The sequence below is a fragment of the Mercenaria mercenaria genome, chromosome 1, assembly GCF_021730395.1.
Source record: "Mercenaria mercenaria strain notata chromosome 1, MADL_Memer_1, whole genome shotgun sequence".
In the NCBI taxonomy this organism is placed as follows: Eukaryota; Metazoa; Mollusca; class Bivalvia; order Venerida; family Veneridae; genus Mercenaria; species Mercenaria mercenaria.
Genome location: NC_069361.1, coordinates 100,110,995 through 100,130,466, shown reverse-complemented (window position 1 = coordinate 100,130,466; position 19,472 = coordinate 100,110,995). Strand labels below are relative to the sequence as shown.

General features: G+C 35.9%; 2 protein-coding genes across 3 annotated transcripts; one reads left to right on the top strand and one right to left on the bottom strand.

Moving 5' to 3' along the window:
- Window positions 1-401: 401 nt before the first annotated feature.
- LOC123528908 (coiled-coil domain-containing protein 42 homolog) lies at window positions 402-11,318 on the bottom strand. 2 transcript variants are annotated; one of them, XR_008366259.1, is made up of 8 exons: window positions 11,131-11,318; window positions 9,702-9,921; window positions 8,589-8,746; window positions 5,653-5,845; window positions 3,531-3,701; window positions 2,496-2,612; window positions 1,252-2,198; window positions 402-1,203 (listed from the first exon to the last, which is right to left on the bottom strand). XR_008366259.1 is itself a non-coding variant. In XM_045308982.2 (7 exons), exons 1-7 carry the CDS (start codon window positions 11,220-11,222, stop codon window positions 2,055-2,057), a joined length of 1,095 nt encoding a protein of 364 aa, XP_045164917.2. In that variant the 5' UTR covers window positions 11,223-11,318; the 3' UTR covers window positions 402-2,054. The 2 variants fall into 2 exon arrangements, 1 of the variants encoding a protein (XP_045164917.2); XM_045308982.2 differs by having other exon boundaries at window positions 402-2,198.
- A 655-nt stretch (window positions 11,319-11,973) lies between these two features.
- LOC123528915 (countin-1-like) lies at window positions 11,974-19,027 on the top strand. Its single transcript, XM_045308993.2, has 7 exons — window positions 11,974-12,129; window positions 12,784-12,991; window positions 13,457-13,592; window positions 13,929-14,041; window positions 16,814-16,909; window positions 18,415-18,555; window positions 18,886-19,027. Exons 1-7 carry the CDS (start codon window positions 12,124-12,126, stop codon window positions 18,981-18,983), a joined length of 798 nt encoding a protein of 265 aa, XP_045164928.2. The 5' UTR covers window positions 11,974-12,123; the 3' UTR covers window positions 18,984-19,027.
- Window positions 19,028-19,472: the final 445 nt, after the last annotated feature.

Below are 19,472 nucleotides of genomic sequence, written 5' to 3'. Positions count from 1 at the left end.
GCACAAAGTAGCAGTATGTCTACGACAGATTCTAGCAAGGCTCGATTTGATTACCAGTTAAACAAAGGTCAAACTATGTATATTCTGTGATAAACAACGGTTGAAGTGCTGATTGGTAAGAGATCATAATTATGTCAATTACGACGTCAAATTGTCACATAATGTCCGATTTGTAACTACTCAGATAAATGAAGTCAAGCATAATTTTTACCAAACGTATGAATGAAACAATTAAGGTCTTGTTATTTATCGTCTAATTTACCATGGTTCATCATTCAGACCCTGGATATTTAACCACTTTGGCTAATGCCCTTGTTCAATTCTTTCGCATATGAACCGTGATAAATCGGGCGAGAAACCACTTGACAGCCTTGACTGTTTGATAAACAACAACACTTAACTGCATAGTTTATATTTAATGGACTGCAATGTCATAACTTAAACATACATTAAAACATTTCATACAAAATATAGCATGCCTTTTACTGCAAAACATCCAAGAGAAAAATTTAATGTTTTATATATACTGGTATATAAAATATAAATTGTAATAAATTGTAGTATAATTTAAAATCATAAATACACATGGAAGGCCACCTGATAAAACAATGCTTTATAAAAACATCTAAAAATAGTTCATATAATATTTACATTGTAGTTAAAGGCTAAAATCAATTAATATATGCAACAAAAGTGACACCTGCATTACAACATGCATTTTTCTTCCACATTTATTTATTTGGGTTTTACGGCGCACCAACACAGTACAGGTTATATGGCACCAAACAGGACTACAAATTTTGGTTCCACATCTTATTTACATTGAAAAAAAACACATGAGGTATGGAATCAAAATTTGCATACCTGCTTGAATCACAGAGTTACTGCAAAACCAAGTGTTAAGACCCTATTAGTCGCCTCATACGATCATGCAAGGGTAAGGCAGTGGTTCCAATTCTTTTCATACACAGATCGTCCCAGAACCACATGGGGGCAAATTCACAAAGTATATCTAAAGCAGATTTGCATAAGAACTGATGGATAGACACAGAAAAATCACCCATGTCTCCCCTCTATTTCATAGAAAGAATAAGAAGTAAGGCCATTGTAGATGGAGACAGGATTGGAACCGGCTTTGACATTTGTACAGTGCCTCATAAGCTAATATAAATATGAGCACTCTACACAATGTGTTAGATCTACCTCTATACAATGTGTTAGATCTACCTCTACACAATGTGTTAGATCTACCTCTACACAATGTCAAAAAGACTGTGCAACTAATGCAAAGAAACCAAGCTTAAGAAGTGTTACACCTTTTTACAATACCCACATGGCACAGACCATTGTTCACAGACTATAACACAGTTGATCAAAAATAAATGCTGGCAGTTTAACAAACAAATACTTAACAACAAAATTAAATCAATAAAAATCATAGGCTTTACAAAAAGCAACACCTACAGATCTACATTTATTGTATACACATTGAGCAAATAATGTCATGTATGAACCATCAAAGAAGAACAGATTAATTTAGTTACAATTTGTTATAATCTACATTTTAGTGCGTAACTAGCTGCAAATCTATTTCTTCCCTGTACAAGCCTTCTAAAAAGTACACCATGTTAACTGAAGACCTTACTTCCTTCTGCAAAGAACTACAAAGTTTCATTAAGATTGCTCAAGTAATATGGCTGCTAATGTGCTGTCAATGTGAAATAAGGCAACGCTGACTATTTCAAGGGCCATAACTACAAACAAACCTTAAAGCAGAAAGCCTGCAGTATACAAGACACAGTCATGTGGGCAATTATTTACCAACTGGGTGGAAAATCTTAAATGGATTATCATTTCAAGCCAACTGAAAACACATATACTGTGAACTGTTTGTAAAATATTGCCCTTAAAATTGGACTCAGTTTCACATTCCATTTGAGTTTACTTTGGTTGGTTCAGTGTGTCTGATTTTCGGCCAAACTCCACTTCAATATTAAACACGAGCACTTGGGTCTGTTAAACAATTTATATGTTATGCTATCTATTTATCATGACTATCCATTGAGTTTCACTTTCTTTTTGACTTTATTTGACTTTTTTGTATTGTCAACACTGCCCCTTCTACTTCCTGATGGTGACTCATCATCTTCGGTTGGACGTGCCATTACTGCTACATCAGCCTGATCATTTACATAATCCTGAAAGTAGAAGAAACAGATCTCTTTTGACATCAGGTCTTTTATGTACTAGTAACACCTTTAAACAAAACCAGAAAGGCAGATCAAGGCAGAATGAGGATATATTCAATCTACATACTTCTTTGACAAAAACATTTGATTGGTATTTATATATGACAACATCTCATTTACAATGGAGTTTTATGTGATATAATTCAGCAGTTAAAAAGCTGGTAATGGTGATCCAATGCACTTTGTGACAATTTGTCTTACACAGCCATGGATAAAAGACACAAATAGGAATGAAATGTGACAAACCCTGATTCTATGTAGTTTAGTTTCCAGTGACATTTCTTGTACAGGAATGTCTAGTCGTTTGTGACAGATCTCTGCTATATTATCTATAGCCATCATTATAACTCCCAGCTCCGTTCTCTACAAGGAAATGTTCAATACAAGATAAACTAGTCATGACAACTGTGATAATCTTTAAGGTAGCGGACCTGTGATGACAATCAGCAATTTCCGTGCGGTAACGTATTCTTCGTATGCAATTTCGGCATCCTTCGGCCATAACAAAAACTTATTTTTATAACAACCGGAGAATGCCGAAATTGTACATGTTGAATATATATTCAAAAGGAAACTGCGTACTGTCATTACCCTTGTAAATCTTCCCCCTATCAGAAAAACTAATTCCAAGGGGGGAAAAAACTGACTATGGGGGGAAGAACTGACTGGGGGGAAAACTGGGCAGTTACACCGGTATACTACCTTAAATGAACATATTTAGTCTTATATAAATTAACTAGTAGAAAACATTTATTTCTTGTGAAATGTTTTATTTTCTACTGTCGACTGGGTTATATTCATGACGCTTTTAGTTTTACTTACTGTGAAATAGCAATATTTTTGTGAGCCTTTTTCCCCCCCAAGGATTTTGTAGTTGCATAAAAACAAAAAAACTAATCCCAACAAACATATAAAACTCCCACTCAATTAATCTTCAGAAACTAAAATCCCCAAATTTGTACTCCCATCAAATAGCCACTTTAGCCAGAATCACAAAATTTCATGCCCACAAATTAAAATAATTTCACTGCAGAATTTGTTCTACACCTAAGTGAGGTTTTGAACCCACATCCATGAAGGGCAAGTGATTCGAAAACAGCAACCTTGCCCCTCATATTGAATGAAAGAATCAAATTGGGTATATAACATATGAAAGCTAATACTGGACAAATTTTGGCTTTTTTTTCTGAAAATGAAAACCGCCCAAGTCTTAGAAACTACTTAATAAATCTCCTTAACAGTAACTTAAAAGCATTAAAGTATTAACAGCTTATCACACACCTTTTCCCTGAGTCCACCTTTGGTAGCGTTATATTTATTTTCCATTTTCTGGTTACTGTCATTCTCCTCCTCGTGATGTTGTTGTAGTTTTGACAGTTCGCTGTTGATAGAGATGACCTGTTTATTGTGGGCAGTTTTCATCTGATCCAGTTCTGCTTTCAATATCTCAAGCTGTGTTAAAATATATGAGCCGTGCCATGAGAAAACCAACATAGTGGGTTTGCGACCAGCATGGATCCAGACCAGCCTGCGCATCCGCGCAGTCTGGTCAGGCTCCATGCTGTTCACTTTTAAAGCCTATTGGAATTGGAGAAACTGTTAGTGAACAGCATGGATCCTGACCAGACTGCGCGGATGTGTACATGTAGTCTGTCGCAAAAGGAAACAAATTAACATGTTAGGTATTATCAGCTATTTCCTCTGCCCCTGGATCTAAAAAGCTGGAATTATGGAAAGTTAGCAGATGATTTCTACATTACTTCAAACCACACTCTATAAATTCTTTACCTGCAATCAATTGGATTATTTTAACCATACCCTTGATAAATGCACATTGTGGAACTCTTTCTTACCAGCATCAACTGTACTACATACAGCCAATATCAAAGTCTGGTTTACAGGAGCTCCTTTTGAAACAAAATGTTTTCTTTCTCTACCCATTGCAAGGGAAATTATTTTCCTGGTAAAGTATGTTAGCTTGCAACTGTCCGAACTTTGGAGACATTTGACTGTGGAGTTTTACATATATGATCAGTTGATACTAAAACATTTGAAGTGAAAACAAGAGCTCCGCCAAGCAGGGCAATATACGCTTGAAGGGTTATATTATAAAAGGAGGCCGGAAGCAATATTCAAAGAACTTGACTGTTGAAGCCCGAAGGACAGGAACAACAAAGGGAAGACATTCAAAAAAAATTCTAAGTCCACAGAGTCTGCTAAAAAATCCTTACCAAGTACAGATATGTCAAAAAACACCTAAGAATTGGAGGTACCATCCATGTTGTACCACAGAAAAGTGGTCTAGTTTTTTCCTATGGTCAATGATAAAAAAGTTACAAAATAAGCTATTTAGAGTAACATAAAAGGGAAGTAATTCAATAAAAAAAATTATTCCAAGTTAACAAACAAGAGCTGTCAGAGGACAGCAACGCTTGACTATTCAACAGTCTTATCAATTGAATGAATATTAAAGTCGAAAAAGGGGCATAATTTTGTAAAGTTGCATCAGAAGTACATCCTGAAGGTTTTTAAACGATTTTTTAATCTCTAGTTATTGCAAAACAGAGTTATGGAACCTGAACAATGCATATCAGCTCATGACAATGGACAAGTGTGTGAAGTTTCAATTCATTCCCATTAGTGGGTACTGAGATACAAGCTTACATACAAAAACTTAACCAAAAAACTGCTAAGTCAAAAAAGGGGCATAATTTTGTAAAAACACAAAGTAGAGTTATGGAACCTGTGCACTGCATGTCAGATCATCACAGTAAACAAGTGTGTGAAGTTTCAATCCATTCCCATAAGTGGTTACTGAGATACCAGCTTACATACAAAAACTTAACCAAATCGGGATGCGGACGCTGATGCGGACGCATGGGTGAGTCCAGTAGCTCAATCTATTCTTTGAATAGTCGAGCCAAAAGGGGGATCTGTCAAACAGAAACAAGAGTATTGCAATACAGAGCAATATACACACTAAGCAAAGTCATATGAACTCTGACCCCCAAGCGTGACCTTGACCTTGAAGCGAGCCATCAAAAACATGCACTCTGCACATCGTCTTGATGTGATGAACATTTGTGTCAAGTTTCTTTAAAATCCTTCAAGCAGTTTACAGAGCGGACCCACAACAAAGTCATATGACCTTGACCTTAAAGTGAGCCATCCGCAAACATGCGCTCTGCACGTTGTCTCAACGTGGTGAACATTTGAGTAAAGTTTGTTTGAAATCCTTCAAGGACTTCAAGAGTCACAGAGCCAACATGAAATTGTTAACGGACAGAGAGACGGACACCAGTTTCATAACATAATATGTCTCTTCGGGCGTATCAAAAATAATGAGACAGAATATTTTTTTAAAACTGTTGCAAAAGGATTTCTTTTCTCCCCCTATTCATACCTCATCTGACATAGATTCCAGTTTACTGACTAGATGTACATTGGAATCACTGAGAGTACGATGTCGAGACATAAGTCCTTTCATTTTATCATCAGAGGCAGCTAGATAATCTTCTGGCATGACATCAATCACCCGCAATAAATAATCTTCAAACTTCTTGTACCTAGAAACTTTTTTCTCTAACCGTGCTAATCTGGAAGAAAATTTTATTCATTTCCAAATTAGATCAAAAAAGTAAAAGTAGATATAAAACATGAAATACTGACAAACCTATGCTCAATTCTACTAATGCGAACAAAATGCCATCATATTTTTTGCAAACATATCATAATTTTTTTTAAGCTCACCTGTCACAAAGTGACAAGGTGAGCTATTGTGACCGCTTGATGTCCGTCGTCCATCGTCAGTCGTGCGTCAACAATTTCTAAAAAAATCTTCTTCTTGAAAACCACTAGGCAGAATTACACCAAACTTCACAGGAATGATCCTTGGGTGGCCCCCATTCAAAATTGTTCAAAGAATTGAATTCCATGCAGAACTCTGGTTGTCATGGCAACCGAAAGGAAAAACTTTAAAAATCTTCTTCTCAAAAACCAGATGCCCTAGAGCTTAGATATTTGGTGTGAAGCATTGCCTAGTGGACCTCTACCAAGTTTGTTCAAATCATGACCCCGGGGTCAAAACTGACCCCGCCAGAGGGGTCACTTGATTTTACATAGGAAAATCTTCAAAAAAAATTAAAAAATAAACCAGAACGCCTAGAGCTTAGATATTTGACATGTAGCATTGCCTAGTAGACCTCTACAAAATTTGTTCAAATCATGACCCCCGGGGTCAAAAATTGACCCCGCCCCAGGGGTCACTTGATTTTACATAGGAAAATCTTCAAAAATTTTCTAAAAACAAACCAGACGGCCTAGAGCTTAGATATTTGACATGTAGCATTGCCTAGTGGACCTTTACAAGATTTGTTCAAATCATGACCCCGCCCCAGGGGTCACTTGATTTAACATAGGAAAATCTTCAAAATTTTTCTAAAAATAAACCAGAAGGCCTAGAGCTTAGATATTTGACATGTAGCATTGCCTAGTGGACCTTCACAAGATTTGTTCAAATCATGACCCCCGGGGTCAAAATTGACCCCGCCACAGGGGTCATTTGATTTTACATAGGAAAATCTTCAAATATTTTCTAAAAATAAACCAGAAGGCCTAGAGCTTAGATATTTGACATGTAGCATTGCTTAGTAGACTTCTACAAAATTTGTTCAAATCATGACCCCAGGGTCAAACTGACCCCGCCCCATGGGGTTACTTGATTGTAAATAGAAAAATCTTCAAAATTTTCTAAAAATAAACCAGAAGGCCTAGAGCTTAGATATTTGACATGTAGCATTGCCTAGTGGACCTCTACAAAATTTGTTCAAATCTTGACCCCCCCATGGTCAAATTGACCTAGCCCCAGGGGTTACTTGATTGTACATAGGGAAATCTTCATAAATTTGCTAAAAATAAACCAGAAGGCCTAGATCTTATATTGATATTACTTGCAGTAACTTAACAACTTGTCAGTGACCTCTACCAAGTTTGTTCAAATCATGACCCCGGGTTCAAAACTGACCCGCCAGAGGGTCACTTGATTTTACATAGGAAAATCTTCAAAAAAATTAAAAATAACCAGAATGCCTAGAGCTTAGATATTGACATGTAGCATTGCCTAGTAGACCTCTACAAAATTTGTTCAAATCATGACCCCCGGGGTCAAAACTGACCCCGCCCCAGGGGTCACTTGATTTTACATAGGAAAATCTTCAAAAAAAATTAAAAAATAAACCAGAAGGCCTAAAGCTTAGATATTTGACATGTAGCATTGCCTAGTGGACCTTTACAAGATTTGTTCAAATCATGACCCCGCCCCAGGGGTCACTTGATTTAACATAGGAAAATCTTCAAAATTTTTCTAAAAATAAACCAGAAGGCCTAGAGCTTAGATATTTGACATGCAGCATTGCCTAGTGGACCTTCTCAAGATTTGTTCAAATCATGAGACCCCCGGGGTCAAAATTGACCCCGCCACAGGGGTCACTTGATTTTACATAGGAAAATCTTCAAATATTTTCCAAAAATAAACCAGAAGGCCTAGAGCTTAGATATTTGACATGTAGCAAAATTTGTTAAAATCATGACCCCGCCCCATGGGGTTACTTGATTGTAAATAGAAAAATCTTCAAAATTTTCTAAAAATAAACCAGAAGGCCTAGAGCTTAGATATTTGACATGTAGCATTGCCTAGTGGACCTCTACAAAATTTGTTCAAATCTTGACCCCCCATGGTCAAATTGACCCAGCCCCAGGGGTTACTTGATTGTACATAGGGAAATCTTCATAAATTTGCTAAAAATAAACCAGAAGGCCTAGATCTTAGATATTTGATATGTAACATTGCCTAGTACACTTCTACAAACTTTGTTCAACCCCCCCCCCCTCCCCGCAGGGGTTACTTGATTGTACATCAGAAAATCTTCCAAAAAAATTCTAAAAATCATCAGTTTGTCATTTGAAACATGTAGCTCATATTACTCAGGTGAGCGATCCAGGGTCATCTTGACCCTCTTGTTAATTCATATTCCATTCAAAAACAGTTGACTGTCACCTTTGAAACTGTTTTACTTCTTTTAGAGCTGGGTGGGCAAATAACACAAAGTTCTGCATGATGGAGGTTTCATTAACATTGAAAGGTATATCACTGGGGCGACTAGGATTCATGTTTACATAATGCTATAACCTATGCCTTATTTAAAAAAATACTTGTGAATTGTAAAATCTTGACTTTTGGGTATTTTTGTGGTACATGTATACTGAATAGAATCTGTTTGTAAAAACTGTCAGACAAACCCCTCCTCACACAGCAAAATTTATCTAAACTTAACTACTTACAAGTCTTTAACAGTTTCAAGTTCATCTTGCAATTGTTCAAGTTCTTTTGTTTTCTGTTCTTTTAACTTCACTTCTGTCTGATATTTCTGAATAGCTCTTCTTCTCTTCAATTCATTCTCTTTCAAAAATGTCTCAAACTTTGAAACCCTGTCTTTCATCTGAAAAAGTATTATTAAACTTATTTCTCCTGGTCATATAACACAGTTTATTTTGTAAAACTATCTTTAAATTATCATGCTGGACACGATTGATTCTGCCTTTGCGACCAGTGCAGATCATGATCAGCCTGCACATCTGTGCAGTCTGATCAAAGTCTGCACTGTTCCCCATTCAATCAGTATATTTTTGGTAAGCATCCCTTTTAACAGTTAATGGTAATGTCCAAACTGACAGATGGACAAGTTCATTGTAGAAATTTAGCAGGGTAAGGGTTAATTTCAAACAATTTTTGACATTTATATTTATATATCCTCTTATCAAGTTATACAAACATGACTGCACATAAAACAATAAACAAATAATCTTGCTGAAATATTTCACTGGTAAAATGAGACCCTTTGAAATGAATTACTAAAAACTAAATATAATTTCCAGACTAATTTATAGGAAGAATACAATGTATCTGAACTTGTAAATGTAACCAAACTGAAACATGATCATTACAAAGTAGCAGACTGTCCAAAAAACAGAAGATAATATTATACATTTCATTCATGTCAGAATTTTATTTACATCTGCATACCATTAATTCACCATGGGTACTAGGAGCTATTTTAAAGCTCAGATACTGTGACACTACATGTATTTACCTTCATGGGCATATAAAATTCTTCTTCTTTTTTTTTTTTGCAAAAAAAACTACAATTTTGTTGGCAAATTAATTTGTGGAGGTAAATACATAAATAAAAATATGCTTATTTGTTAAGGATTTAGTTTCAGGAACTGATGTAACCCTGAAAATTAGTCCCCGACAAACTTTAATAATTTCACAGGAGATAAAAATTAACAAGCATTCTAGACACTTTCTTTCTGCCTGGTCAATATACCACAATTAGAAGTAAGGACTACATAATTATATAGTAAGTCTGAGTCAGTTTAACACATCCCACTCACCCTTTGCTGTTTCTTTTGTATTTCAATCTGGCGCTGAGCGCAAGCCTCCATTCTTTGTTTAAATTCATGTCGCTTTGCCTCTAGTTCTGCTTGTACCCTGTCAACTTCAACTTCTTTTTTAAGCAGTAAAGTTCGCTGCAGGGTGTTAATTCCCGTCTCGATGAGCTTGTCACCTGTCTCCTTGACAACGGGAAATGCTGTAATATCATCTTCATCATCCCTGTAGACATACAGAAAACTTTACAAACATAGAAATAAGAGTCCGAGTCTGATAACATCTAGCTGTTATAATATTAAACAGTAACCATAAAGGCTGCAAATAAACACTGTCATACTAGTAATTAAAATAACTGATACAAAAAGTATAGACACAATTTTTTAAGCAACACACTTCACAGAATCGAGTATGTATTGGATGTGTCAGTGTCACTATGGATGTACACAATGTGACAAGGTACTTTCGATTTGAAGATGTATGTTAATGAGGGATCATAAACAGGCATTGGATAAAAACAAACTGCAACAAATCCCAACTTAAGCCACTGTACAGTAATTCTTAAACAAATTGTAGATCTACAGATGTAATAACTATAATGTTACACAAGTACACAGTTTGTATTTAGTAATCAGAATGGTATTCTTGGGTCCTGGGTAGCTGCACTTTTCTTGAACCATTCTGACCAAACTTAAATCACATTCATAGTCAGTTAATCAAATAGTACAAAACATGATTTGAGCCGCACCATGAGAAAACCAACATAGTGCATTTGCAACCGTGCAGTCTGGTCAGGATCCATGCTGTTGGCTAACGGTTTCTCTAATTGCAATAGGCCTGACCAGACTGCGTGGATGCGCAGGTTGGTCTGGATCCATGCTGGTCGCAAATGCACTATGCTGGTTTGCTCATGGTGCGGCTCATTTATTCTCAAATGATGAGAAAAATGTGATGTCCATTTGAGACTCAAACTCGGCACCCCTCACTTTCTGGGCGAGGATTTTAATGCATAAGCTAACTGACTGCCTGATACATAATCTCCCAAAATGTGACCAAGTTTATACTGCAACATACAAGTCTCACACATTAACCAGAGATTCACCATATTACAAATAAATGACCAAACAAGTATGCGGTAACCACACCTTAGGTTCCAATTGTCACAGTTAGGTAGCCTTACTCATCTGTCTTATGGGGATGGCTTATTTTATGATCTGATATTTTATAGTTGACACAAGCCCTGATAGGCCATTTTCCAGGGCCATATATGTCTATTGAGCACAGTACTTTTAGTGTGCTATGCATCCAGCTTAATGTTAACTTCATTAACGTTTTATGTATATATTCCGTGAATACTCGCTCACGAATGAATAAATAATGACCAAAACCTTGATCTCCAATTAATTTTCAATTAACGGCACGCAATCCACATACCTGTCATGCAACTGTGTCACGAAGACGTTCTTTTTCTGATTATCTAAATCAAGCTCGTAAGTTTTGGGACGCGAATGAACTGTGTCTGCCATTTCAACAGTCTGAGTTTATTTATTTCACGTTGTTTTGCTTGTTTTCACCTGTCGGCCATTGTTAAACAATATTATGCAAATTAGGACACCTTGACGACTGTCACGTGATCATAGCCGATCATGTGACCTGGTTTTTGACATTTACGCGGGAAAGTTGTACTACTGTCTGTGTCTGTATACCTTTCGTTACTGTCGGACGTAGACAATTTCGTCTGCGTCGAAGCCACAACGATTGTCATTAGAAATAAAAGGAAAATGGGGCAAGTAAACAGGGAAAGGAAATGTGTTGGTGATTTTAAAGATAAAAACGGTTGAAAAGCAGCATATTCAATGTTGCTAACAACAACATTGAACTGCTCGAGAGTTGGAAGGGTGTCAGGTGGGAGACTATTGCATGGAAATGTAGACCTTGTTGTAATACTCGGTGGTTGCAGAGATAAACCTGTAAGATAGTGTCTCAATGACGTGTTTGTGTTTGTGGGATGATCTTCTAGGGGATTGCAACCAAATAATTTGTAATTTTATACACAAAAAACGAGTCGACTCACGAATCGAGAGTCGATGCACCGGACATCTAACCAGCGCCATTTTATAAACTTTCAGTGACAATGAAAGCACGACCAGAGTCGGCCTAAAACGATATTATATGAATACGAATTACTTATTCATTAGTAATAAAAATGCAGGACGAAACATTCAAGCATATCTACTGGTTCTTTTTGTCAGTCAAAATGGTCACTGATATACAGTCCTAAAAGTATTACATGTAGTTGGCCTACTTGCGACATACCTTGTTTATACTTACCACTAGCATTTAGAACAACAGATAAGCAATTTTAGGTCTTAATAAGTAGAGATAACGGCGGCATTTTATCTGCGTTAACTGCCAAAGACGACAAAAATGTCTGTAAGTATACACATTAATTGTCATTAATACCTGTTTATATTAGTACAGAATAAAACTTGCATTTTGCAAAATACATTTTTTTATCATAAAATAACAACGATTAATTTCATGGAAAAAAATAAATGTGCGCGAAATAGGACAGATAGTTTTGTAAAGACCTGTCCATATGTTTTAGGCTCATATCTTGGGAGAAAACAACCAAGACCTTTGAATTTGTTTGATTTTACTCTTAACTTTTAAGAATGCAAAATAAAGTTAAAATAACAATTCATTGCTGTTTACATAAGTCAAAGAAGTATAAAATACTTATTTTTATAGCTCTTTGCATAAGTCTATCGTTGTAGGAAATAGTTGTTTTTCAGTGCAGTAATTTCCAGCTTTCCCATAAACCCTGACTGGAAAATGTAATATTAATATTCAGTTCTTTTATAAGTTAATATTCTTTATGCAGTTACATTTTTTTTGGTGAATTGTAAGTAGACATAACGATTCTTACTGACTTCACGAATGTTAAAAAGTCTGTAAAATCGTTGAAACTTTTATTTGTATGTTTTTCGCGTTGACTGAGACCTTGCACTGTACATTCTTTTTCTATATAATTTTTGTACATGTATAAAAAGTCAGTTCTCAAAACTCACGTTCTTCCTTTTCTAGCCCGCGTACGTTTTATTATCTATTACCATACTCCTGTCGAGCACGTTCGGTGCGCGTGTCTCGTCATCGATCACCCGGCAACAACACAACTATATCACAGAGGTCAGCAGTGTGGGCAGCAATGCCAATAAAGTAGGTGACAGCGTGTGTTCATTGTGTGTTGAGTTTGCTGGACAAGCAGTTAACGGTCTCTTACAGTTTATTCTCCGTAAGTAGCTATATCTAATAGATCTACAACTCAGATTAAGCAATAATGGCTATAGAATAACGCGTATTTATCAACTAGACGTCGCCGCCGATGTTACATCACTTAATTATAAAATGAAGGCCGGTCCTTTTTGATCATGGAGTTCATCCAACATTTCTGACTAACAGAATTCTGCTTAAACTGTGCTATGGGCTCGAGGGATTACCTCTCATGGTCTCAATGAAACCAAGTCTACTATAATTTTACTTTGGCTGCTTTCTATTCTTCAACAGGATCTTCTTACAATTTAACGTATTGTGAAGTTTTTATTTATTTACTTTTTTATCATGTCGATATTTTTTTGACGTTCTTGTTTAAAAATATATGTAATAAAGCAAATTTGGAAAAAGAAGTGTTCTATGTATGTTTGCTCCAAAGAGTTAAAAAACGATTTATCAAATCATTGCCTGTAATGTGCATTTTCAGAGGTGGGTGTTGTCGACTCGTGTGGAGATCTTTGTCAAGCGTTCGCTGACAAGATCGGAAATCAGGCTATCGGTTTTGTTTGCACCATCCTGTGTGATGTGGTAGGAGTGAAGGAATTCGTAAACATTATACAGAAGTATGCCAACTCTACTCCTTCTTCAGCTTAAGTGTATCTTCTTCCAACGATTTATTACTTTGAGTAGTTTCGAAGAATTAGTAAACGGTTTGACCACTGTTATTTTCTTACATGTTCAAGATATTCTATTAATGCACTATGTTGGCATTCGTAAAACAATCAATTCTGCAATTTTTTTGAGAAGCATGTGCCTGGATGGAACAGACATCGAGTTCAGTTAACATTGGTTGATATTAGATGTGAACTTGTGATTTTTGAACTAAAGGAATAGAAATAGACTAAACACACTAAATTACTGATGTTACAATAGTACTAATAGCCATCTTGTTTTAACAGGGAAGATCTAGATCCCATATATTACTGTGAACTGATTCCAGTCTGTCCCGTTAACGACAATGGTGATGCAAAGTTCACTACTTTCGAAATTGATCCGAAATCAGGACCACAAGGTTTGTCTCACCCCTGGTTTTTATATGAATGAGACAGCACTTATGTAGTATGACATAATTTTATTTGGAATACAAGAAATAGAGATGCTTCCTTCTCGTTAAGCACTCGAAATTATAATTTACGCAATTATAGTACACGAAACAAAGAAGTAGAAAGGTTTTGGTTTTCTCTAGCCTGGGATTCAACCATTGATGTTTTTGCTTTTTCATAACATATGTTCTATTCATATATACTGGTCCAGTGTCTAAATCCGGACACTTTTGGTGGTTTTATGACGATAACTTTGCATTCCAAAACTGCACTTGCATCACATTTCAAATGTATAATTTTAGGTTCTTTATAAATCTCTATGCAAAACAAGAAAGTCGTATATTGCTGATTTCATCATAGAAAAAGTCATCCGAAGTGGGCCGGTAAAAGCTGTCAAAATCGACCTTCAGAGTGCTTAAATATTCGGACACTATTTCGGTATGAAATGCAACGAATCTGTGCACCAAAAAATAAAAATGAACACGACTTTGTTTGAAACAAAGCAGTCAAATTCAATCATGTGAATGTATACAGACATCTCCGTTCGATTGAAGTTTTATTACCTGTTAATCACGTGATCATGAGGACTAGTTTCTAATTTAATGTGTAACTGCCAAATATAACAATAATGATTATAATACGCAATAAAATATATCTTAGCGAAAATTAATGTTTACAATTTTTCTCACCCACATGCAGATTCTGTTGCTGTCGTTATACTTTTTGACGCAAATATGCACTATAATGACGCCGCGCCGATTTTATCTTATGAATTGCTTCCCTTGTCTGCAAAATGCTGGCATTTTCTTCTCTATTGAATTAATTATTATGTAATAGTTATAGTATGTGTGAGAGTGTGTTACCAGGATATATCAGAGCTAGGGGTACATCGAGGGTATTTTTCTCTGCACATATCGTCGAGGCCGGTAGGCCGAGACAGATATGTGAAGAGAAAAATAACGAGATGTACCCCTAGCTCTGATATATCCTGGTAACACACGAGCATACATATTATAACTGTTTTATCGCATAGTTTATCATTAAAATTTATATATTATTTTCATTTAAATTTGTTTATTATTGTTTTTATTATTTTGATTCCCTTTCTGCGCCTCGCTGACTGAAACACTAAAACTTCTGTTTTAGAAAATGTGTTCCCCAGATAAAAGTACCCAACAAATTTCTGCATTGGTTTTAAATCTTTGCATTTCATTGGCTGGACATATTGTAAAACTTGTTGTTTTGTTTGTAAAAAAAATCAAAGAAAAAGAAACATTTGAGAAATCTCAGAATTTCATATATTTCATGTATTTCTGAATTTGGCAATGACTATCAAGTTTTTGAAATAATCTAGTTTATTTATTCTTTTACTTTATAAATGTAGGTGTTTGTGACAATTCTTTCTCTGTGAACTGTAAATTGGAGCTAAAATCATCTTTTCTTTGAAAAGAAAAAATTATACTCCCTTAATAGGACCTCAATAGAGAAAAAGTGTTCCGATATATATCGGAACAGTTTTACTGTGCTGATATATATCGGAACACTTTTTTTCTTATGAAACTCCATAGAGATTTCCGTGTTGATATATATCGCAACAGTTTTGTAAGATATCAGCACAGTTTTGTAGTAATAATGTGTGTTACTATGTATAACATGCTGCAAAGATCAAAGGAAAATTGCCGCACTATGCGATAAATAACAGAAATCGGTTAAATTTCTTAAATAAATATTGATGGTAAGTACAGAATTGTAAAACATGTTTTACGTCAGTTTTGAGAGTCGTCTGCAACAGGCAGAATTGTTTCCTCATTAAATTAGTACATCGCCGCACATCAAATAACTGGCGTGCGCTGTATGACGTCATCCCCCACGACACAAAATTTTTACTTTTAGCGATGCGGATATTTGAAGGTAATTTTCTCAGGAAATACTTACATTCACACACTGAAGTTGACAACTGGTCATATAAAAACGTTCGTCTGTGTCGATCATGTTCATTCCAGCAAAAAATCACGATCGGAAAGCGTTTTTAAAGGTGTCCGAATTATTAAGCACCGTCCGGATTTAGGCACTGGACCAGTATGCATCTTCGTTGCTATTTCTGCTCCTATGTAGGAACAATAGTACTAAATAGGTAATCAAGCAGCACTTCTAGTCGAATAATGGCGGAAAGAAAAAATCCTCATTTAGCCCAGATAAAGTGGCATTTTTATGTTTTATGTAAGCCAGTTCCTGTTTTTATTTCATTGTTGACATATACTTGACATTTTGGCAACATTTGCAATGAGATTTTGTGTATTTTTAGACATTTAAACAAACAATATTACTCATGTGTTCATACCCACATTGGAATATATTCCATAGTGTTGACCTGTCAGACAAGAAATCTCACTGAGAAGATACATGACCCCTACTTTTCTTGTTTTTTTTTTTTGGTGGTTTATAGGTAATTTAAGAATATAAGGATAGTAATTCTATTTTAAAATGGGCATGGCGATGTGTTACAGCTCTTAGAAGATTGTTAGTTTAATATATAACATATAGCAAATTTATTTACTACTGTATAGCCTGTAAATGCTTGGTCGTTTTAGTTTCTGGTTGTGTCTATTTGTCGAACAGAAGCACATGAAAAATAGACTAGGTTTTCGCTATCAACGAATATTATACTTAACCTTTCTTGAATATTTATTCTTTTAAGCCAATACTAAAATGTATTGCTTTTGCTTTTTATTTATTTTCAGGTGTTTTCGACATTTCATTTGAGTATGTATCCAAGAACGGCACTGGCACTGGACAAATCAGCCTTGACCTTGACACTGTAGATGGAATTCCTCTTGGTAAATGATAGATTTAAGTCCCAAATGTTTTAACTGTATTAAATATTTAAGAATGCGATTTTTCCAGTGCGATATATGTGTACCACTTTAATATTGCCCATTAATTAATGATAAGAAACTTACATTTCATTTATAACCCTGAAATAGATCCAAGGTCTGTCAGTATCGCACGAGACTACATACACAGGTCCAATACGACATATCAAGGTCTGTCAATATCGCACGAGGCCACATACACAGGTCCAATACGACATATCAAGGTCTGTCAGTATCGCACGAGGCCACATACACAGGTCCAATACGACATATCAAGGTCTGTCAATATCGCAAGAGGCCACATACACAGGTCCAATACGACATATCAAGGTCTGTCAATATCGCACGAGGCCACATACACAGGTCCAATACGACATATCAAGGTCTGTCAACATCGCACGAGGCCACATACACAGGTCCAATACGACATATCAAGGTCTGTCAACATCGCACGAGGCCACATACATATGTCCAATACGACATATCAAGGTCTGTCAATATCGCACGAGGCCACATACACAGGTCCAATACGACATATCAAGGTCTGTCAGACTCACACGAGACCACATACCTAGGTCCAATACGACATATCAAGGTCTGTCAGACTTGCACGAGGCCACAGACCTATTACCACGCTATTATGGAAATCACGTGATTACTTGTTATTGTCCTTTGTTTGTGGCGGAGTGGGAGAACTTTGGCATTCTTAATTCTTACTTACAGTTTAAGCGGCACTGTAAATTGAACATCTGTTTAGGCTTTATCATAATACAACAGGTCGATGGTATGTTTCAGGGTCATCGTGAAGAAAACAAGTTTATTGATAATTTTACGTGATCACCTTAAAATGTTTTAAATGAAATACATATTTACTGGCCTGGAAAATATACCTATTTAGCATTTGCATTCTTATTGACATGCGGCAGCCCAGTAAATATTACACGATTTGTGAAATAAAAAACAACAACAACAACAACAAAAAACAACACAAAAACAAAAACAAAACAACGTTATATTATAAGGGGCTATCCAAATAAAATCACGGTATTTCTGGAAATGCAATTACAGATACAATTATGCATGGGCTGGAATTACCTTAATAGGGCCTATTTATTGCGATTATGTCATAAATATACGTCGCGGAAAAGGCCACGTTGGACGAGGAATATGTTTTGACACACATCGGTATAATAATGCATGATGGGGCTGGAAGATCGTTACATCGCTAAATTAGTAGTAATTATGCATTATTCTTTCAAGCACAACAATTTGATATTATTACGATAAACCTCTATACAGGTGAAAAACTGATGTTGAATCTCGGGTTTGCGTTCGACCTGAACTCCTTAGTCCTTCTTATTTCTTTATTTCGTGGTTGCACTTTCATAATAATGAAATTGTGTCTGAAATTCTACCTGCAATAAAGCGTTATCACCATATATTAAAGTTTGACAACAATTCTATTGTAGGTCAGAGTTTTCTACATGAGCTTGCCCCTGCTGGTACATACGACGGAACGTTTAAACTTAATGCAGAGCCTGATCCAGACTGTGACCCCACTGCGGGACCGTGCGAACAGTGGTTACCTGGAAACTATACAGTCAAAATGGGTGATCTTTTATTTTTTGTACAATACAACTCGTACGTTGCTTTAGTTTGACTAAAGACGTTAGTATTCACTAAATGACTTATGCATGAAGTTTTCCCAGTTGTAGAAAAGTGAAAGTAAATCCGCTGTAAAACGTTTAAGAAAATTTGGTAATACAATGTTGTCAATTTTGGGGACTTTCTAGACACTTTATTCTGATGGTATTATTATATGTAATTCTAAAAAACATAAAAGAAACCGACGATGTTTTTATTTGTCATTTTTTTTTAATGCAGAATACTGTATTGTACTATTCCTGTGGTTATAAACCAATATTATCATTTTTTTCCAGCCATTTGTAACGGAGAGTGCGGGAGCAAGCATCCTAACAGCGCCATCTATGACGTGGCGTCAGCCACTTTCACTATAACCGACAACAACTCAACTTAAATTGAACTTGTTGCTTTGAGACTAAATAAAGATACCAAAACCACTGATTATTTTCGGTTGTGTTTATTTGTGCTCATGCACTGTCTGTAGAACAAGGTAATTAAGACACAGTTGTTATGTATAATAACTGAGTTTTGCAAAATTGTAAGAACAAGCAAGTAGATCAAACTGGGTGAAAGCCGTAGACTAGTTTTAGCTGTTTTTGTTTATTTTGTTTACAAATTCATTCGTGATGTCAAGTCTGCACGATCTCTTTTAGGTCATTAAATGACGATGGAGCCTTATAATTAATATGTTTTGGTTGGTTCACGTTTTTTTTCTTGGAAGACATCCACCTCCGCCAAACACACACACAAACACACGCACGCACGCACGTATGCACGTACATGGGTCATTTTAGAGATCTCTTTAAATCGTAACACTGCATATAAAATTGGACCGCGCAAGAGGGTTATCAGTTTTACTTTTGAAACTTTCTAATTGTTGGTG

Excerpts from the sequence above, each read along its gene's own strand:
- LOC123528908 (XM_045308982.2), bottom strand. The coding sequence starts at position 11,222 with ATGGCAGACACAGTTCATTCGCGTCCCAAAACTTACGAGCTTGATTTA. Across the intron at positions 8,747-9,701 it reads TACAAAAGAAACAGCAAAGG|ATGAAAGACAGGGTTTCAAA; the intron begins GTGAGTGGGATG and ends ATACTTTTTCAG. Across the intron at positions 2,613-3,530 it reads AAGGTGGACTCAGGGAAAAG|AGAACGGAGCTGGGAGTTAT; the intron begins GTGTGTGATAAG and ends ATTTCCTTGTAG.
- LOC123528915 (XM_045308993.2), top strand. Across the intron at positions 13,593-13,928 it reads TTCGTAAACATTATACAGAA|GGAAGATCTAGATCCCATAT; the intron begins GTATGCCAACTC and ends TTGTTTTAACAG. Across the intron at positions 14,042-16,813 it reads TCCGAAATCAGGACCACAAG|GTGTTTTCGACATTTCATTT; the intron begins GTTTGTCTCACC and ends ATTTATTTTCAG.